The following is a 23,243-nucleotide window of genomic DNA, read 5'->3' as shown; positions in this document are numbered from 1 at the left end:
GCCGGCACTGCGGGGTGTCCGCACATGCCGGCACTGCGGGGTGTCCGCACATGCCGGCACTGCGGGGTGTCCGCACATGCCGGCACTGCGGGGTGTCCGCACATGCCGGCACTGCGGGGTGTCCGCACATGCCGGCACTGCGGGGTGTCCGCACATGCCGGCACTGCGGGGTGTCCGCACATGCCGGCACTGCGGGGTGTCCGCACATGCCGGCACTGCGGGGTGTCCGCACATGCCGGCACTGCGGGGTGTCCGCACATGCCGGCACTGCGGGGTGTCCGCACATGCCGGCACTGCGGGGTGTCCGCACATGCCGGCACTGCGGGGTGTCCGCACATGCCGGCACTGCGGGGTGTCCGCACATGCCGGCACTGCGGGGTGTCCGCACATGCCGGCACTGCGGGGGTGTCCGCACATGCCGGCACTGCGGGGTGTCCGCACATGCCGGCACTGCGGGGTGTCCGCACATGCCGGCACTGCGGGGTGTCCGCACATGCCGGCACTGCGGGGTGTCCGCACATGCCGGCACTGCGGGGTGTCCGCACATGCCGGCACTGCGGGGTGTCCGCACATGCCGGCACTGCGGGGTGTCCGCACATGCCGGCACTGCGGGGTGTCCGCACATGCCGGCACTGCGGGGTGTCCGCACATGCCGGCACTGCGGGGTGTCCGCACATGCCGGCACTGCGGGGTGTCCGCACATGCCGGCACTGCGGGGTGTCCGCACATGCCGGCACTGCGGGGTGTCCGCACATGCCGGCACTGCGGGGTGTCCGCACATGCCGGCACTGCGGGGTGTCCGCACATGCCGGCACTGCGGGGTGTCCGCACATGCCGGCACTGCGGGGTGTCCGCACATGCCGGCACTGCGGGGTGTCCGCACATGCCGGCACTGCGGGGGTGTCCGCACATGCCGGCACTGCGGGGTGTCCGCACATGCCGGCACTGCGGGGTGTCCGCACATGCCGGCACTGCGGGGTGTCCGCACATGCCGGCACTGCGGGGTGTCCGCACATGCCGGCACTGCGGGGTGTCCGCACATGCCGGCACTGCGGGGTGTCCGCACATGCCGGCACTGCGGGGTGTCCGCACATGCCGGCACTGCGGGGTGTCCGCACATGCCGGCACTGCGGGGTGTCCGCACATGCCGGCACTGCGGGGTGTCCGCACATGCCGGCACTGCGGGGTGTCCGCACATGCCGGCACTGCGGGGTGTCCACTTCCATGATTAACCTGTAAGTAAAGTGAATAATCACACACACCGAAAAAATCCTTTATTTTAAATAAAATAACAAAAACACTTTATTAACCCCCCCCCCTCCCAAACACACAGCTCCGGCGTAATCCACGCAGGTCCCACGACGCTTGCATCCAGCCGCGTCTGACACATACTCAATGCAGCCTCGTAACGAGACTGCAGAGGTAACTACAGGTCATTTCTCACGGTCGGTGATGTAAACACATTACCGCTCTCGAGAACTGCAGTGTGTCCTCACAGGGACTCTATCAATCTATTGATTGATTGATCTGTCCTTTATATATTGATTATCTTTCTATCTATCTATTTATCGATTATCTATTCATCTATCCACCTTTGTCTATCCATTATCTATCTCTTTATTTATCTGTCTGTCTATCCATCTATCTGTCTATCCTTTGTGACGACCTGGGCCCTGAGCGTCTTGGGGCACACGTCTGGCAGCGGGATCAAGACACACGAGCACTTTGTCACTTAAACAATCTCGGTGATTTATTCACATCCTCATAAACCATGCAGTGTAATGGGCCACAGCCACTCTCCCGCAGGATAACGTCTCACTGTCTGTTTAAGCTGCCGATTGTTCATACAATTCATTCTCTGGCATCAGCCAGTATAGTCCCCCTTTCTGGGGTGTTACCTGCCAGTAGGTTTGCAGGCTGTCTGTCTGCCTCCATCCAGTCCAGGGAGACTCTCACACTGGGCTTACCATCCCGGCCCTTGTACACATTCCAATTCCTCAAAGCCTCAGTGGATTGTGCATCTCCCTGACATTTCAGAGCCCTCACTAGCTCTGTATGCACAGGATCTCCTGCACATGTGCTCCAACCAAGATGGCTCCCACCAGCACACGGAGATCATGTGACAAACGACAACTCCATTAAATCCCATGAGACACACCTACGTATGGGAGGTATGTGGATGGTCAGTCCCGCCCATCACTTCTGACCATCCCATGAACCCAGCCCTGAATGTGTACAACAATCCTCATGGAACTACAAGTTCCAGAGAAACATTCCAGGTTCAGATCGCAGAGGATTTCCACCTCTGTGACACATACCGGCCATCTGCCACATTGCCGGTTGCATCATTACACCCTCTATCTGTCTATCCCTCTATCGATTTATCTATATTATTTATTGCTGTTAAAGCATTAAAAAACGCAGGGACCAACCTGCAAAAAAAGCGGTAAAACTCATGCATTTTTCGGTGCGTTATTAGTGCTTTTTTTAACGCAGGTGCGCTAATCCTTCACTCTCGAAATTCCTTAAGAAATTTCTTGAGAAAAATCCTTTTTCTAGTGCGCACATAGCCTAAAGCTGTTATGCGGCCTCATGTTGGATGCTTGAAAAAGACATGTGACCGGTGAAAACATTACATCCTATGTTTGGCAGAAAAAAAACTTTTTTTTTTTTTTTTGTTTCCCTTCCAGCTGTTGGACGCTATCTGTTCCAACTTTAACTTTTCATGTTGCTAAGTAAAACAAGAAAATAAGAGCGCAAATCCTACAAGAAAATTTAGACTGTCTTATGGTTGTTTTTGGTGACATTGCATTCACTCCTAAAAAGAATGGCGGAATGTGGTTTGCCTCATTATTTTCAATGGTTACTATTTGATGTAATATTTAGAAAGACTGCAGCTCACCCTACATTCTGGAGCAAGTAAAGTTGCTGGTCAGATGTAGTGGTAGCAAACAAGGCAAAATTCCAGCGCTACAATGTGCTGAAAATGTATTTCATAGAAAATCCAAGGGTTAAAATTCGGATATCAAGTGTCATGTACCGAAATCCATAAATGACTATGTAGATCTATGCATTTCAGTTGAGAACCATATGAAATCAATTTTGCATATGACATTTGATGAATTTTAACCCTTGGATTTTCTATTAAACACATTTTTCTGCTTCCCATGGAGCTGGAATTGTGTCTAGTTTGTTATAATTTGATGCTTCATCTTGTGATAATCACAAGGAGTTACCATAAAAAAGCTGAGAAATATCCCAACACTGTTAAAGTAAGTGAATTGTCATATGCAGGAAGAATGACTAAGCTCAACATCTCGCTCCTTTCGTGGTTTCCAATTCTCATGTTGAATGATGATCTAAATGTAGACGTGAATAATGAGTAAACATTTTAATGATTCCTTTTAACCTCTTGCCACTGCATGTATTTTAGCATTTTTAATAAGCAGTTAGATCTACAGTAATTACACCCAGCTATGGAAATTGAAGCCCTAGTCCTGACACAATTCCATTAACTAGGTCATATATATATATATATATATATATATATATGTGTTATATATATATATATACCGTATTTTTCGGACTATAAGACGCACCCTGGTTTTAGAAGTGTAAAATAGGAAGAAAAAAATTTGAAGCAAAAAATGTGGTAAAATATTTCATAACCTAAATAACACTGTAATATTTCACTAATGTAACTGTAAGCAACTCAACAGCAGCATTGACAACCATTATTTCTGACTTTGACCTTTAAGTCCAGAAAGTCCTCTAATTATCAGGGAAATCCCAAGAACTCCTCATCACTACTATCCGAATGATACTGTTATGGGGGGATCTGCTGTTGACACTGCTATGGTGATCTGCTGCTGACGCTGTTATGGGGGATCTGCTGCTGACACTGCTATAGGGATCTGCTGCTGACACTGCTATGGTGATCTGCTGCTGACACTGTTATGGGGGGGATCTGCTGCTGACACTGTTATGGGGGGGATCTGCTGCTGACGCTGTTATGGGGGATCTGCTGCTGACGCTGTTATGGGGGATCTGCTGCTGACACTGCTATAGGGATCTGCTGCTGACACTGCTATGGTGATCTGCTGCTGACACTGTTATGGGGGGAATCTGCTGCTGACACTGTTATGGGGGGGATCTGCTGCTGACGCTGTTATGGGGGATCTGCTGCTGACGCTGTTATGGGGGGGATCTGCTGCTGACGCTGTTATGGGGGGGATCTGCTGCTGACGCTGTTATGGGGGGGATCTGCTGCTGACGCTGTTATGGGGGAATCTGCTGCTGACACTGTTATGGGGGGATCTGCTGCTGACACTGTTATGGGGGTTTTATTCATGTCAAGTAGTTTATTATTACAATATCTTCTTGCCTATAAGCAGAACTATAACTCCAAGCATGTCCTGTTTGGCATGCTTGGAGTTCTAGTTCAGCACAGTAATGTGATTTTTACTATAATGTACGGTACTTTATTAGGGGGAGGGGGTACTTATACTTTATTGTGCTGTAATGGTTAACCTCTTACCGGAGCAGACTCCAGCTGTGATAATGATGTACATTAAGCCTGGCCCTGTCGCCGCATCAGAAACCAGGAAGTACGGTAACAGTGATGAAGAGGCCGGCCAGCGGGGATGAGGGAGGGCTGTGCTGTCCTGGAGGAGGAGACTGTCCACTGTACTGAGCGCAGGTAACGTGCAGCGGCAGTCATTTCATCACCAGAGTGGTGGTGATGATACACTAGCCGCCGCCAGCACCGCTCCTTCTCCCGCCGCCAGCACCGCTCCTTCTCCCGCCGCCAGCACCGCTCCTTCTCCCGCCGCCAGCGCTGATCTTGCTCTGTAATAGCAAGTAGACATCTCCCCAGCAGCTGCTGGATGCCGGCGGCTGCGGAGAGACTATGTGTGCCGGCTATTACAGAGCAGGAACTACCGTAAATAACGCGGCGTCTGCTCCCCATGTCCCATGTCCACTCTCAGTGCCGTCCCGTTGCCCCTCAAGCCCCATATAATCCACATATATACACTAGTCAGACCATAAGACGCACCCCCCACTTTGCTCCAAAATTTGGAGGAAAAAAAGTGCGTCTTATGGTCCGAAAAATACGGTGTGTATATATATATATATTATATATATATATATAATATATATATATATATATATATATATATATATATATATATATTATATATATATATATATATATATATATATATATATTAATATATATATATATATAATATATATATATATAATATATATATATATAGAATATATTGTGAGGTAGCGTGGTCGGCTGCGTAGCAGAAGAAACGGGATCCAGGCATTAAGGTTCACAGCACACGGGTTTAATGTCCCAAACAAAAGTCCACAACAATATACATGTGCCTCTCCAGCAGAGAACTCAGGGAGTTCTGTTCACTCCCTCACACCCGGCACACACCTGCCCTTGTTCCTGTTTCCATTTAACCCTTCCTTCAGCCTGTAGGGAAACAGCATAACCGTAGAGTGGATTTACTTTCTATCATGGAGTGAGCACAACCGGGGCGAGACATACCGGCCGTCATAGATAACCCCGGTCACAGTCTCACATACCCCCCCCCCCCCTCAGTTCATGCGTGCGGGGTTGAACTCCCGCCATCAAACACGGGCCGCGGGACAAGGCATCGGCGTTGCCCTGCAACCTACCGGCCCGGTGTTCAACCGTAAACCGGAAGTTCTGCAGAGAAAGGAACCACCGGGTAACCCGGGCATTCCGTTCCTTGGCGGACCTCATCCAGACCAGTGGAGAGTGATCCGTCACCAAGCGAAACTGCCGTCCCAGCAGGTAATAGCGTAGGGACTCCAAGGCCCACTTGATCGCCAGGCACTCCTTCTCCACTACGCTATAATTCCGCTCGGGAGGGGTGAGCTTCCTACTTAAGAAGGTGACGGGGTGTTCCTCCCCCTGAACCACCTGAGACAACACTGCCCCCAGGCCGACCTCTGAGGCGTCAGTCTGTACTATGAACTCCTTCCGGAAATCAGGGTGTACGAGAACGGGCCGTCCGCACAGGACCCCCTTCAGGGCCCGGAAGGAGTCCTCGGCCTGCGGAGTCCAGCGCACCATGACGGACTTCTTGCCTTTGAGAAGGTCCGTCAAGGGGGCTGATAGTCCCGCAAAATCTTTTACAAACCTCCTGTAGTACCCCACGATACCCAGGAAGGCCCTAACCTGCTTCGTGGTCAGGGGTCTAGGCCACTTCTGGATCGCCTCAACCTTGTTAATTTGGGGCTTAATCACTCCTTGGCCTATCACGTAGCCCAAGTAGCGGGCTTCCGTGAGTCCCAACGCACATTTCTTGGGATTGGCTGTCAATCCAGCTGTTCGAAGCACGTCCACCACCGCTTGTACCTGTTCCAAGTGGGTCTGCCAATCGTAGCTGTAAATAATGATGTCATCAAGGTACGCTGATGCATACGCCTGGTGGGGTTCCAGCACTAAGTCCATCAACCTCTGGAACGTGGCCGGAGCGCCATGTAACCCAAAAGGCAAGACAACATAGTGGAAGAGACCCTCCGGCGTAACAAAAGCGGTTTTCTCCTTGGCGGACTCAGTCAGTGGCACCTGCCAGTACCCCTTGGTCAGGTCGAGCGTGGTAAAATATCGCGCCTGTCCCAGCCTATCAATCAGCTCATCCACCCGGGGCATGGGGTAGAGATCGAACTTGGATATTTCGTTCAATCTCCTAAAGTCATTGCAGAACCTTAAGGAGCCATCGGGTTTTGGTATTAGGACAATGGGACTAGCCCATTCACTCCGGGATTTTTTGATGACCCCCAGGCGAAGCATTGTCTTCACTTCCTCTGATATGGCTTGTCTTCGAGCCTCCGGTACGCGGTATGACTTCAGGCGAACCTTCAGATGGGGCTCGGTGACAATGTCATGTCGTATCAGACTGGTCCTACCCGGCAACTCGGAGAAGACATCGGGGTTCTGCTGAACCAGCCGTCTGGCCTCTCGCCTCTGTTGCTTGGTGAGGGCTTCTCCAATCCTTACTTCCGGTTCGTCCTCTCCGGAGGTTGCTGGAGCCGGGTTTGAACGACCCGAAGAGGAGGGAGATGGGGAAAAATCAACCATCAGGCTTTCCCGTTCCTGCCACGGTTTTAATAGGTTGACATGGTATATTTGTTCAGGTTTCCGCCTACCGGGCTGCAATACTTTATAGTTGACCACCCCGACTCTTTCCTTTATCTCGTAGGGGCCTTGCCACTGAGCCAGGAATTTACTCTCCGCCGTGGGGATCAATACCAACACCCGATCCCCGGGTTTAAAGGTCCGCACGGTGGCTTGTCTATTGTAGCGGCCGCTTTGCGCGGCCTGAGCCTCCTGTAAATGCTCCTTCACAATTGGCATGACCGCGCTTATGCGGTTCTGCATTCCTAAAATGTGTTCAATCACACTTTTATGGGGGTAGGGCTCTTGCTCCCATGTTTCCTTTGCCAGGCCCAACAATCCCCGGGGATGTCGCCCGTATAACAATTCAAAAGGCGAAAACCCCGTGGATGCCTGTGGCACCTCTCGTATGGCAAACATCAAATAGGGAAGCATCATATCCCAGTCTTTCCCGTCTTTGGAGATCACCCTTTTTAGCATGGTTTTCAGGGTTTTATTGAATCGTTCTACTAACCCATCCGTCTGAGGATGATACACAGACGTACGCAACTGCTTGATCTGGAGTAGCCGGCATAGTTCTTTGGTCACTTTAGACATGAATGGGGTCCCCTGATCCGTAAGGATCTCCTTGGGCAACCCCACCCGGCAGAACACAGAAAACAACTCCCGAGCTATAAGCTTCGCCGCAGTATGTCTGAGAGGTATCGCCTCTGGATACCGGGTGGCATAGTCAACGATCACTAGGATGTGTTGGTGCCCTCGAGCAGACTTTACGAGGGGCCCCACCAGATCCATCCCTATCTGTTCAAAAGGGACTTCTATAATTGGTAACGGCACCAATGGACTGCGAAAGTGGGCCAGTGGTGCGGTAAGCTGACACGTCGGGCAGGTTTCGCAGAACCGTTTTACCTCCCCAAAGACCCCGGGCCAATAGAACCTTTGCAATATTCGCTCCTGCGTTTTCTTGACCCCTAGGTGGCCACTCATCAGGTGTTTATGAGCCAAGTCGAGGACCCGCCGGCGATACGGCTGGGGCACCACCAACTGCTCTACCCCCACGCCCCGTATTTCATCTACCCGGTAGAGTAAATCCTGCTTAAGAGCGAAATGGGGGTACCTTACCTGGGCACAGGGCAGCTGTGCCACCCCTTCAATTACCGTCACCCGATTCCGGGCATGTATTTATGTAGGGTCCTGGAGTTGGGCTGTCCCAAACGCAACCTCTAGGGGCGACCTATCGGGTTCACACTCTGTCCCTATCATGGGGACCCCTATGGCAGGCGTCCCGGATTCAGGATTGTAGGGCTCAGGTCCCGGACTGACCAATATCTGAGGGGACTTAGGAGGTCCCTTCCATAAAGTCCAAAAATAGGGCAGATCCCTTCCTAGGATCACGTCATAGGGAAGAGAGTTAATAAGTCCCACCTCATGTTGCACCTGACCGCAAGGTGCTGTGATGGTGACAATCCCCGTGGGATAGTCTCGGCGGTCCCCATGTATGCAAACCACCCCCACGTCCTGTGGCCTTTACTTTAGCCCTTAGAGTTGATCGCACAAGGGTCACTAAGCTTCCGGAATCCAACAAGCCGGTAACCGGACATCCATTCACCTGTATTTGGCACAAGTGGGGCTCCGTCTCTGGGGAGACCAGGTCAGCGGTACACACCACCTGAGCATACATTGAACCCCGCCGGGTAACCCCACAATCCATGGGCTCCGTGGTGAGTGGACACTGGGCTTCCATATGTCCCACCCGCTGGCACCGCCAACATCTAATAGGGAAGGAAACCCCCTTGACGAGTTGTCGTTTGGGGTACATAACCTTCCGGACCTCAGGGACGGAGGGTACGGCCTCAGACGGGACGGTAGCGGATTCCCGCACCGGTGTCAGCGGTGGGTCCTTGACCCTAGGCTTGGAGGGGCCGGACCGACGGGCGGTACGCAAAGTCTCAGTGTCCCGTATCAAGTCCTGCGTAGCCACATGCCGCTCTACCAGGCCCACTAATTGATCCAGGGTACTCGGGTCGCCCTGTCCTACCCACCGTTGAATGGTGACGGGTAAAGTGCGCACAAAACGATCAACTACTACCCTTTCCCCCATTTGCGCCGGGCTCAGAGTGTCAGGCTGCAACCACTTTTTTACGAGATGCAACAAGTCATAGGCCTGTGAGCGTACGGGTTTGGCTTCCTCATAGAACCACTGATTTACCCGCTGAGCCCGTACATAGGTATTCACCCCCAATCGAGCAAGTATTTCGGCTTTCAGGGTTGCATAGTCAATGGCGTCCTCGGTACAGAGGTCCAGGTACGCTTTTTGGGGTTCCCCCGTCAGATAGGGCGACAATACCTCAGCCCACTGGGGGGTCGGCAGCTTTTCCCGCTCGGCCACCCGCTCAAACACCGCCAGGAACGCTTCCACATCATCCCCCGGGGTCATCTTTTGCAACGCTTGTCTCACCGCTTTCCGGACGCTGCCGTCGTCACCCGGTCCCGGGGTTGTTGCTGCCGGTCCGGCACGGATCGACTTGGCCAGGAGGACCATCTGTTCTTGGTGCCTCTGTTCCTGCAATTTCAAGGATTGCTGGTGCTGTTGCTGCTGATGATCCAACGTCCGGATCTTACACCGGCTACCGGTACACATGTGCAGGGAGCCGGCATTATACTCCTCTCCCCCCAGGACTACTCCTCCTATTATAGTCCTCCTATTATACTCCTCTCTGAGTTTAATAGGAGAACTATTATAGCATGGGGGATGGAGCACGATGGGGTGCGCAGCATGGGGGATGTAGCACGATGGGGGGTGCGCAGCATGGGGGATGTAGCACGATGGGGAGTGCGCAGCATGGGGGATGGAGCACGATGGGGAGTGCGCAGCATGGAGGATAGAGCACGATGGGGAGTGCGCAGCATGGGGGATGGAGCACGATAGGGAGTGCGCAGCATGGGGGATGCAGCACGATGGGGGGTGCGCAGCATCGGGGATGGAGCACGATGGGGAATGCGCAGCATAGGGATGGAGCACGATGGGGGGTGGCCAGCATGGGGGATGGAGCACGATGGGGGTGCGCAGCATGGGGGATGGGGCACGATGGGAGGTGCACACCTCCCCTCAACACATACACACCACACACACACACTGGGAACCACAAACACCGCCATACACAGACACCCACACACACAGACAACGCCGCACGCACACAACACCCAACACACAAACACCGCGGCATACATAAATATACGCACATACTGCACAACACACATTGCACAAAACATACCTCCCCCCAAAACACACCACACCCACACAAACCGCACAACACACCCACACAGCGCTCCACAAACAACGCAACACACATACAACACCGCTCTCACCCCCCGCCACACCCAGACAACACCCAGAACATGTACAGCGCCCTACACAAACACTTGGTAACTACACACAACAACATCTATATATATATATATATATATATATATATATATATATATATATATATATATATATATATATATATATATATATATATATATATATATATATATATATATATATATATATATATATATGTATATATAACAAAAATCATACATGAACTACACAATACGTAAATTCTAGAATACCCGATGCGTAGAATCGGGCCACCTTCTAGTATATATATGTATACTCCTCAATGTTCAATTACAACTTCAAGAATTAAGTTGTTTAATTACAGAAATAATAGAACATGCTAATGATATGCAAACAAAAATATATAGAAACAAAAGTCTCTTTGCGTATTGAGTATGAGAACATGCACATAAATACCTGCTCTTACATGCCTTTTCAAACAACCAGTGACGTTATTAAATGGTCTTCTGAGGATTGTTCTGCCACTCTGAAGGCACTTGGGCCTGCAAATCATCAAGATCGGCTCCCTTTCAATTACTGACTGATGACTTTCCAGATGTGCTCGATGGGAGACTAGTCGGGAGACAATCAGGCCATGGTTGCAGGTTGGGGCTATGCTCACAGTAGTACAAGCAAGAGGCAGCCTGGTATTATGCTGAAAAACTGCTCATGGGTGACTTTGAAGTAATGACTATACAAGTAGTTCCACAATTTATCCATTCTTTACTAAGGGTAAAATTGGGCGTCAACAATGTCTATACAAATAATCAATCAGAAGGTGTTTGTATGACATTGGGCTATGAGTCAGACGACTGAGTGCAGGTTTTCCATTAACCTCCCGCCACCGCACTTAAAGACTATCATTGTGCAGAGCAAGAAGGCAATGGATGCTGGAATGGTGGTCTGTCCTTTTCAGCGGTCATTATGTCCAAGACAAAAGCGTGACTCATCTTGTAGTTTGGTTTGGAGGCTACATGGACAATGCTATGAAGAGGCCTTCCTTAGAGAATGTTACACTAGTCTTACTCCTCAGATTATGGTGAGTGATTACATAATGTCACGGGTGGGATGGGTAACTGAAGCACTGGCATCTAGATTGGTCTTCAGTCCGGGAACCCGGCGCTGTCCCTTATCCCAGAGGTACGCTCTGTTAGCGAGGTCTGGACCGCCATCATGACCCCAACTTCTGTCTGAATGCTGGTTTATCACCCTGTCTCCCCCACCCCTGTGGAGGTTCGGGACTAAAGTGACAAACCACATAAATAACGTAGTCTGGGGAGAACTAAAACGCATACGCACTGCAATCAGACCCAGGGAGAAACAAAATGTGCATTGGAAGAAATTGCATATAGGGAGGAAATAAACGGACTACAGGGATATTTCCAAACCACACAAGATCCTACAACAAATTACCAGTAACTTTATCATGTACTAACACCGGAATCGCCGGAGTTATCAGCAATGAGGAACCGGATTCAGCACCTTGTAATGGGTGGAGGCAGCTGTGAGTGATCTTTAGCAACCTGAGCTCCTGGCAGCAGTTCACAAGCCAGCAGGAATTAACTTCTGCTTAACTGATGAGCAGTGAACATGAAACAGATGACGCCCGGCTTTGGCTGAACAACTAAGAGACCTCAGGTTGTCTGTCAGTCTGCAGTGTGAACAGAGTCTGCCACCGTCTTGATACCAAGCGAGTAGCGAGTGCAGAGCAGAACACAATGGATGGTAGCCAGATTTCTTTAGCCTTCATTCCAGGTACATTAATTAGCTCTGTGTTACAATAATTTGGTGGAGGAACTAGTGGTACTTCCATTTCTATAGTGTGTCCCAAGAGCTGTGTTTGAACACCACATGAGGCTGCATATTCGGCCTGGGCCACACTGGGATTACTGCGATCCCCTTGCATGACACACTGGCAGTACAGCAGAGCCGAGTGTCATACGAGTGTCCCTGCGACTGAGGTCCGATTTTTACGAGCGGACCTCAGCTGCGGGGGGCGTGCCAGCACTGAGGGGCGGGCCAGCGGTGCGGAGGGGAGGGATTTTTCTCCCTCTCCTCCATAGCCGGCTATTGCCATTCTCGAACTTCACTCGCTGTACACCGGTGTGCCTTGAGTGCAGTGCAATTTTTTTTTTTTTCTCTCGCCCCATACACTTGATTAGGTGCGAGAGAAACAATGATCGCATTACAATCGCAGCATTCTGCGATTGTTTTCTCAGTCCAATTAGGGCTGAGAAAATAATCGCTCATGTGCGCTGACACACAGGCTACTAGTGGTCCAAGTGGAATGGGGTTTTTTTTTTTTTTTTTTTTTTTTTTTTTTTATCGTACTCCACTCGCACCGATTTTCATGCCTTGTGGTTTAGGCCTAACTCGTGTTTCGGTGCGCAGTCTCCATGGCCTTTTGTGCCTCTGTTGCCTGCTGCAGCTCCCAAATTATCTCTCATCAAGCACATCTGGGACGTTGTTGGTCTGTAACTGCAAAGGGAGCTGCCAGCGGGGGATCTTGATGATTTGGTGCCAAAGTGCATTCAGAATTCCAGAACATTCCTTAGACAACCATTAATAACCTCATTGATGGCATTCCAAGATGTGTTGGTATGTGTTTTTCTACTCCTGGTGTTCATACTTGATACTGAATAAATCAGGATGTTTTGAAAATTTTACTTCCATTTTTGCTTCCATTTTATGTATAATTGATCCTGTGATTTACATTACTATTTTACTTTTCCCTTTTTGGTGTCGCAATTTCAATGTTGTGTATATAAATTTTAATTTGCAGTTCCTCAATGTAATTTAAATGGGTTCTCCACTACTCGGACAACCTCTTCTCAATCCCTGTGTTTTCCCCCTTGTTAAAGAATATAATTTCTACTTGCCTCCGGTGCAATCGCCGTTCCAGCAATGTAGGCATGGATTCTCCTGGGGATTGTGTGACTGTCACATGATCCCTGCAGCCAATCAGTGTCTGCTTCACTTGGATATTTCAAAAACATCTGGAGGACGTGAGAGAATACTGTTACTATTTTACAAGGGGTAAACATAGAGGTTGAGGGGAGGGGTTGTTCTAGTAGTGGAGAACATCTTTAAATCAATCAGTGTAATATAATAATTATAATAATTACAATTTGTTTTTTTTTATTTAGAAAAATAAAACTACTTTTTTTGTCAGGAACAAAGATACAAATGTTATATTTATTAGCATTAAGTACACCTGTACCCATCGGAGATAAAAAATGGCAAACAATGGTCGGAATATTTAGGCCCACAGGCCTAACTTTTGGGATCAGACACACAAGTGGATTATATCATATATCTTAATTGATGACCTACAGTGTTGTTGTTTTATTCATCATATCTGCCTAGACTTCTCATGTTGTAGCTATGTTAGGAGTGGCAAGTGACTGTGGGTCATTTTAAGCAGGTCATTGGCCGCAGTGAGTTAATCTTTGCTGTAAGTCTGTTACAGCAGATGGTGTAATCCTCCCTCCTCCCATTTTTCCCGAGCAGTAATCATATGAATATAAGGTATACGTGACCTAGTTATTGATTAACTCATCAGTTGGCGGCATGAAGATCTTATAATTTAGCTTCTCATACTATGCTATGTTAATGTTCTGCTCAATGAAGATTACAGTTGTAAATACTTTGTTTCTTTGCAGGTACAAGCATGGGATGTAGCCATCGATCACCGGCTTTGGAGCAGTTAGACCATCTCCAATAATCTTGGCTTATACCCTCTGCTGGTCAGAGAGAAGCCGCATAGAACTGAAGGAGTGACAAACTGACCTCAGGCACAATGGAGGAAAAAGGGACAGAATGGCTTGTATTCGCTGTACATAGGCTAGTTTCCTGGGGAGCATCAGCTGCCATGATCTTTGGAGGAATCGTGCCATACATACCCCAGTACAGAGACATTAGGAGAACCCAGAATGCAGATGGCTTCTCGGTTTACGTTTGTCTCATGCTGTTAGTTGCGAATATCTTAAGGATATTGTTTTGGTAAGTAACTGATTTATAAAGATTCTAAAGTGTTTCTGTGTTTGTGCTATGATGTGTGATTCTTTACCTAGGTAATGGTTGTCCTTCAGTAATTGCCCTGCTTCTAAATCAGGTAATGCCTCTTCGAGGTGCTATAGGTGATCTTAAACCGGTATTCCCCAACTTCAGTCCTCAGGAGCCACCAACAGTGCATGTTTTCAGGCTTTCCTTAATATTGCATTGCTGTTGGAATTATTATCTGTGCAATAGTAAGGAAACCCTGAAAACATGCACTGCTGGTGGCTCCTGAGGACTGGAGTTGGAGAGCTCTGCCTTAGGCCCTGTGCGCACCCTGCAGATTTGTTTCTTGAGCAAAAAACGCACCCTCGAGCCAAAAAAAACGCTTGCGGTTTTACCGCGTTTTGGTGCGGTTTTGTCCCTGCTTTTTTTTTTTTTAAAGGGAACCAGATTTTACCTATTAAACTAAAAGAATCCCCTTCTGCAGCTCCTGGGCTGCATTCTATGAAGGTGCACCTTGTTCCCTGACTCCCCTTCCAGACCCCAAAAATAACTTAATAAAACTTGGCCGTTAGGTATGCTACTTACCTTGGTTGGCCAGATGGGCGGGCTCATTTTCTTCTCCTTTATCCCCCTCCTGCCGCTGATCGCCGTCCTCCTTCCTTGATTGACGGGATGACGCCTCCGTCATCCTCCTCGTCGCATTTTCAAATCTCGCACCTGTGCAGTTAGGTCTGCTCGCGCAGGCGCAGTTTGCTCTGTCATATTGCGGTCAGAGCAGAAAACATAGCTGCCCTAGCTCGGGCCGGTGAGCTAAGTAGCTGCCAGCCCAGGAGCTGCAGAAGGTGATTCTTTTAGTTTAATAGGGAAAAATCTGGTGACAGGTTCCTTTTAACATTATCAATCCCAAAACACAGGGAAAAACGCAGGGACCTGCAGAAAAGAAGTGACATGCTGCTTCTTTTTGCTGTAGAAAATCTGCAGCAAAACCTGTAAGGAAAAAAGAAGCAACATATGCACATCATTTCGGAGTTCTCATAGGCTTTGCTGGGGAAGAACCGCATGAAGTTTATGAACAAAAACCATCAATTCTGCACCCAAAACCGTAGCAAATCTGCAGCAAAAAACGCAGTGTGCGCACAGGGCCTTCAACCGTTAATTTCTGTTGATTTGTTATTTGGTTGACTACTACTTCCCATTTACTCACAGCTTCAAACCTACATAAACACATACTCTCAAAATTGGTGGTTTACATTCAGGACTCATTCAGATAACATCATTTTCTATGAAACAGTCCATGAAAAACACAGCTCATGCAACCAAGTAATGCCGTTTTTCTGTTTGTTGTTTTTCCCCAACGGAACCTTTTAGGCCCTGTGCGCACTTGCCGGTTTTTGCCGCGGATTTCCTGCGGTTTTGCTGCATGTTTCGCTGCATGTTATGTTCATAACATCTCTGCAGTGATTCACCAGCAAAACCTAGGGGGAAAAAAAATGCTGTGCGCACTATGCGGATTTTGACAGCTGCATGTTTTCCTGCGGGATTCCCGCAGCAAAAACACTTGCATGTCACTTCTTTTCCGCACGTCGCTGCGGCATTTCACTCCATTGACTGCAATGTAATCGTGAAATCCTGCAGAGAATAACGCAGGCAGCAAATTCTGTGCGGTTCTTTGCGTTTCCCTGCGTTATTCCCTCCGGTATTTTGCGGTTTACCTGCGGTAATGTTCATCGCTGCCTGCGGTTTGCAGGGAAGTTATGTCATTATGACAGGAAGAGGAAGCGGAGCAGAGCATAAACACACACAGATCACATACACAGACATACAATACACACAAATCACACTCATACACAGACATATAGAATACACCTAGAAATCAAACGGACATATAGAAAAAAAAACACGTGGGCTCCGCTGTATTTTTACCGTCCAGCCCAGGTAAGCACACAGCGGCGGCCCGGTATTCTCAGGCTGGGGAGGGCGAGGGCCAGGGTTAATCCCCACCCCCCTCCCGCAGCCGAGAATATCAGCCCGCAGCTGCACCGGGACTGTCGCATCCATTATGCGGCAGTCCCGGAGTGTCCCCGGCTCTTCCTGTTGCCGTGATGTGGTGGCAATCGGGGTAATATAAGGAGTTAATGGCGGATCGCCGCCACTAAGTCCAGGCTTGATCATGGCAGCTTCTGAGACAGCTTTCATGATCAACCCATAAGTAAAGTGAAAAAACACACACACCGAAAAATCCTTTATTTTAAATAAAACACAAAGCCCCTGGTTCACCCCTTTATTAACCCCCCCCCGAAACACACAGGTCCGACGAAATCCACGTCCTCCGATGCTTGCATCCAGCCGCGACACACTGCACTGAATGCAGCCTCGTAACGAGCCTGCAGAGGTAATTACAGGTCATTTCCCACGGCCGGTAATGTGAACAACACATTACCGCTTGGGAGAAATGCAGCGTGTGCTCACAGGGACTCTATCCTTCTATCTATCTTTCTATCTATTTATCTGTATGCTATCTATCTCAGAAGGAAATAACTTTTTTTTTTTTTTTTTCTTTTTTTCAATGTGCTTTATTGCATTGAATGCATTAAAGCACATGTACCAACCCGCACACTGCAATACCGCGGTAAAACCGCAGCAAACTGCATGCGGTTTTCGGGTGCGGTTTGCTGCGGTTTTTTACCACGGGTGCGGTAATCTTCAGACCCTGCAGAATTTTCTTAAGAAAATTCCGTTTTCCAGTGCGCACAGGGCCTTCGAATGCATTGGTGAGATTGATGTAAGACTGATCCCAATAAAACATGTTTCCATGATTTTGTTGTGACCTCTTAGTCAAGGACATCTGAACAGTCACATAGACCAGAATAGGTAGGAGTACTATGCACGGGAAAACTAGGACTCGTACACAAAAAGCTAAGGTCTGAGTGAGCCTTATGATCACCTTAATTTGTCTTTCAATACACAGCACCACAGGTAAGGCTATATGCTGCATCTTTTTCTGAGTGCATCTTTTTTCCTGTGGTTACAGAAAACGCAACTTGTGACCCAAAAAAAGCATGATGTTTGCTGCGTTTTTGCAACATTTTTGTTACTGTGTTATTTTGTTTCTCCTTAAAAAAAAAAAATAAAAAAAGATAGGATAATTGATAGAAGCTCAGAGCTTTCACTAAGCTCTAGATTAGTAATGGGAGGCGTCTGAGACCCCCATCACTAATCTGTAAGTGAAAGTAAATAAACACAAATACCCAAAAAATCCTTTATTTGAAAAAGACACAAAAAGCACCCTCTTTCACCACTTTGTTAACCCCAAATCACCCCTGCAGGTCTGACGTAATCCACCGAGGTCCCACGACGTTACCAGCACTGCTACATCTGAATTCACACCAAGCGGCCATAGAACGTGACCGCCCGCGAGTGAGTCGTGCGATCAGCGGTGATGTCTAAGGCTATGTCCGCACGTTGCTTTTTACCTGCTTTTTACCTGCTTTTTTGCTGCTTTTTCAACTGCAGCGTTTATTGCCAAAATGGTTCTGTTCTGCTTTTCAAGCAAAGTCTATGGGAATTTGGGTTTCTTGTCCGCACTATGCAGTTCAAACTGCAGCCTTTTTGTTGCAGAACTTTGGTCAAAAACTCAGCTTTGCAGTGCAAAACCCAAATGGCAAAAACAATTGACATGTGAATTGTTTTTGCCATTTGGGTTTTGCACTGCAAAGCTGAGTTTTTGACCAAAGTTCTGCAACAAAAAGGCTGCAGTTTGAACTGCATAGTGTGGACAAGAGACCCAAATTCCCATAGACTATGCTTGAAAAGCAGAACAGAACCATTTTGGCAATAAACGCTGCAGTTGAAAAAGCAGCAAAAAAGCAGGTAAAAAGCAGGTAAAAAGCAACGTGCGGACATAGCCTAATGGATGCAGCAGTTCTGGGCGGCTGCAGGCTGATATTTTTAGGCTGGGAGGCGCCCAATAACCATGAGTATCCCCAGCCTAAGAATACCATCCCCCAACTGTTGGGATTTATCTGTGTTTGGTATGATAACATGGGGGGATACTAAGCCAATTTTTATTTATTTATTTATTTTACTGTATGATATAGACCCGCCCACCGACGTCTGTGATTGGAAGCGTCAGACACTCTGTCGCTTAGTGTGGGAGATCATCTGACTGCAACCAATCACAGATGCCGGTGGGCAAGGGAAGCAATGCATATTCAGTGAAGGTAATGAGTGGTCCGAGAGGTGAAGGAGCGGCGGCAGGAGCAGTGTGATAGCCGCCCCAGTGAATCATTAAGCGTGAAGCACTTGCTTCCATCCCTCTGCGTTAGATTTTGGTCCCCATAGACTTCATATAGGGACCGGCATCTGGCCAGATACCAGGGATCAATCCCTCGCCGACCCGGAGTCAGCGGGTAATTGATCTGCCAGTCTTCAGAAACGCAGGGACAAGACGCAAAAAGAATCGACATACTGCACCTTTACTGTGTCTTCAAAAATGCAGCCAAAAAAAGATGCACTGTGCGGACAGCAAAATGGATAGCTCATATCCTTTGCTGGGTGAAGGAAATACATGCATTTAGGTCCATCTTTTGTGACCACAAACTTCACAAAAAATGCACGAAATCGCAGTAAGAGATGCAGCGTGTGCATGTAGTCTAATGGTTTTCCAAAGATAAGTCTCATTTATGCAGTGCTCTCCATTGAGAACTCTGTTGGGCTGTTGGGTTGTTTGTCTGAATGCCTAAACAATATGATACTATTCGGTATAATTAAGCAAATCAAGTCACTTCGTACCTGTTTAGCCTCTATTTTTAGGCCCTGTGCGCACGCTGCGCATTTTCCCGTGAAATTGCAACGGATTTCGCTGAAGGAATGCTGCAGAAAATGTTTATAACCTTTCTGCAGTCCTTCTACAGCAAAATCTATGGGGATAAAAAAATGCGGCGCGCACACTGTGTTTTTTTTTTTTTTTTGTCCCTGCGGGTTTTGCTGCGGAATTTCCGCTGAGGAATTAATGTGCATGTCACTTCTTTTCCGCAGTCCCTGCGTTTTGGAGGGCTGGCAGATAAATCACCCGCTGACTCTGGGTCGGCGGAGGATTGATCCCCGGTATCTGGCCAGATGCTGCTCCCCATATAAAGTTGATGGGGAACACAGTTTGGCGCAAAGGGGTAGGAGCAAGCGCTTCATACTCACCGATCACCAGTCGGCTGTCACACTGCTCCCGTGGCAGCTCTTTCATCTTCCAGAGCCGGACGCTCATTAGTCTCATAACACATTCATGCCTTCCCTGCTCACCGGTGGATGTGATTGGTTGCAGTCAGACCCGCCCCCACGCTGAGTGACAGCTGTCTGACTGCAACCAATCACAGATGCCGGTGGGCGGGTCTATAGCGTACAGTAAGAAAAATTAATTAAAAAAATGACTTGCGCTACCCCCAATTTTGATAACCAGCCAGGATAAAGCCTCACATCTGGGGACTAGTATTCTCAGGCTGGAGAGCCCCCCCCCCCAGCCTAAAAATATCAGCCAGCAGCCACCCGGAATTGCCGCATCCATTAGATGCGACAGTCCCGGGACTTTTCCCAGCTCTTCCCGTTGCCCTGGCGCGGTGGCAAGCAGGGTAATAAGGAGTTAATGGCAGCAGCCCATAGCTGCCACAAAGTCCTAGTTTAGTGATGGCAGGCGTCTGAGACACCCCCTCATCACTAAACTGTAAGTGAAAGTAAATAAACACAAACACCCCAAAAATCCTTATTTGAAATAAAAGACAAAAAAGCCCCCTCTTTCACCACTTTATTAATCCCACCAATAACAGCCCTCCAGGTCCGACATAATCCACCCGAGGTCCCACGATGCTTCCAGCTTTGCTATACCTGACACTCACTGTGAGCGCCATAGACCTTGACTGCTCACTGTGAGGGTCAGGCCGCAAGTGAAGTGCGCCGCGCGGGATCAGCAGTGACTTCACTCATGTGCTTTGCGGTGACAGGTGGAGGACTCAGCTGTCACTCCACATCAGCTGACTGAAGTCATCGCTGATCTTATACTCACCTTCTCCAGCGAGGCTGCCTTCGGACACTGGTCTCCTGCTTCCAGGCCGGCTCATGGATATGCAGTTATGCAGGGACATACCCCAGCAAACTGCTGTAAAACAGCATGTGGATTTCGGGTGCGGTTTGCTGCGGTTTTTTACTGCAGGTGCGGTAATCTTTCAGAGGGTGCAGAATTTTCTTAAGAAAATTCAATTTTTTCTTTTGATTGCCACAGCTTAAAAAATTAAGCTATTTAAAGGTATCCAGCTGTAATATCAGTAAAACATCAGGCAGTCTTTCAAAAGACAAGCCCTTGGACACTTCCATCAACTGCAAATTGAAAACCTTACCGGATTTATTTATTTTTTTTATATATATACAAATTTCAGTATTTATCTACTTGCCACTTAAAAACAAACAAACAAACAAACAAAGGCAGCTTTGGTATCGCTGTAATCTCAACTGACCTTGAGAATTATATTTTCAAGTAATTATATTTCCAGGTAACAATAAAAATCAAAACACAAATGCAGAATTAGTTTTTTTTTTTCCTCACAATTTCACCTTTTGTGGAAAGTACATTGTATGGTAATTCGGATGGTGTCATTCAAAAATACAACTCATCCAGCAACAACATATACAGCTATGTGGGTGAAAATGTAAGAGAGTTGTTATGGCTCTTGAAAAAAAGGAAAGGAAAAAAGGAAAATAATTGTCCGATCCTTTCAGAGGTTAAGGAGTAACTATTTTTATCTATATAAATCAATAGTACAAGTGAAGATAAGAAATGTTGTAGCAATATCTTATCAGAGAAATCTGCTTTCTTCTGGTGTGAAATTTCTCTTTCAATTCATGTAGAAAGTCTTTACAAGGTGAGGAGCTTTACATTGCTGAGATAGGAGATACAGTGCCTTGCAAAAGTATTCGGCCCCCTTGAATTTTTCAACCTTTCCCCACATTTCAGGCTTCAAACATAAAAATAAACATTTTAAATTTATGGTGAAGAATCAACAAGTGGGACACAATTGTGAACTTGAATGAAATTTATTGCTTATTTTAAACTTTTGTAAAAAATAAAGAACTGAAAATCGAAGCGTGCAATATTATTCGTTCCCTTTACTTTCAGTGCAGCAAACTCACTCCAGAAGTTCATTGAGGATCTCTGAATGATCCAAAGTTGTCCTAAATGATTGATGATGATAAATATAATCCACCTGTGTGTAATCAAGTCTCCGTATAAATACACCTGCTCTGTGATAGTCTCAGTGTTCTGTGTAAAGCGCATATAGCATCATGAAGACCAAGGAACACAACAGGCAGGTCCGTGATACTGTGGAGAAGTTTAAAGCCGGATTTGGTTACAAAAAGATTTCCAAAACTTTTAAACATCCCAAGAAGCACTGTGCAAGCGATCATAGTGAAATGGAAGGAGTATCATGCCACTGTAAATCAACCAAGACCCGGCCATCCCTCAAAAATTGAATCTCAAACAAGAAGACTGATCAGAGATGCAGCCAAGAGGCCCATGACCACTCTGGATGAACTGCATCGATCTACAGCTGAGGTGGGAGAGTCTGTCCATAGGACAACAATCAGTCGTACACTGCACAAATCTGGCCTTTATGGAAGAGTGGCAAGAAGAAAACCATTTCTCAAAGATATCTATAAAAAGTGTGGTTTAAAGTTGTGCCACAAGCCACCTGGGAGACAAACCAAACATGTGGAAGAAGGTGCTCTGGTCAGATGAAACCAAAATTGAACGTTTTGGGCACAATGCCAAACGATATGTTTGGCGTAAAAGCAACATAGCTCATCACCCTGAACACACCATCCCCACTGTGAAACATGGTGGTGGCAGCATCATGGTTTGGGCCTGCTTTTCTTCAACAGGGACAGAGAAGATGGTTAAAATTGATAGGAAGATGGATGGAGCCAAATACAAGACCATTCTTGAAGAAAACCTGTTGGAGTCTGCAAAAGACCTGAGACTGGGACGGAGATTTGTCTTCCAACAAGACACTGATCCCAAACATAAAGCAAAATTTACAAAAGAATGGTTCACAAATAAACATATCCAGGTGTTAGAATGGCCAAGTCAAAGTCCAGACCTGAATCCAATCGAGAATCTTTGGAAAGAGCTGAAAACTGCTGTTCAGAAATGCTCTCCATACAACCTCACTCAGCTCCAGTTATTTGCAAAGGAAGAATGGGCATGAATCTGTCTCTCAATGTGCACTGATAGAGACATACCTCAAGCGACTTGCAGCTGTAATCGCAGCAAAAGGTGGCGCTACAATGTATTAACTTAAAAGGGCCGAATATTATTGCACGCCCCAATTTTCAGTTATTTATTTTTTTTTATAAAAGTTTAAAATAAGTAATAAATTTCGTTCAACTTCACAGTTGTGAAATTTAATTTTTTTTGTCTTTGTTTGAAGCCTGAAATGTGGAAAAAGGTTGAAAAATTCAAAGGGGCTGAATACTTTCGCAAGGCACTGTAACTGTTACTCATGTAGAGGAAGCTGGAGGCAAACAGTCCATCCCATTAGCAGTTACATGTTCCCTACAGACCATGTCTCTCCAAAATAACCATCCAGGAAAACAAACAAAACATACTAGCATATCATTTATCTTCTATAGTTTAAAATCTAATATTTG

General features: G+C 47.4%; 1 protein-coding gene across 3 annotated transcripts in view; it reads left to right on the top strand.

Annotated features, from left to right (window-relative positions):
- SLC66A2 (solute carrier family 66 member 2) overlaps nucleotides 1-23,243 on the top strand; it is a 214,119-nt gene that overhangs the window by 18,784 nt on the left and 172,092 nt on the right. For all 3 annotated transcript variants that reach the window (XM_075316426.1, XM_075316424.1, XM_075316425.1), the window contains exon 2: nucleotides 14,213-14,552. In XM_075316426.1, coding sequence (XP_075172541.1) covers nucleotides 14,350-14,552 — 203 coding nt within the window. In that variant the 5' untranslated portion in view covers nucleotides 14,213-14,349. The remainder of the gene's footprint in view (nucleotides 1-14,212; nucleotides 14,553-23,243) is intronic.

The sequence above is a fragment of the Anomaloglossus baeobatrachus genome, chromosome 6 (assembly GCF_048569485.1).
Source record: "Anomaloglossus baeobatrachus isolate aAnoBae1 chromosome 6, aAnoBae1.hap1, whole genome shotgun sequence".
In the NCBI taxonomy this organism is placed as follows: Eukaryota; Metazoa; Chordata; class Amphibia; order Anura; family Aromobatidae; genus Anomaloglossus; species Anomaloglossus baeobatrachus.
This window is presented reverse-complemented; position numbering and strand designations above follow the sequence as displayed.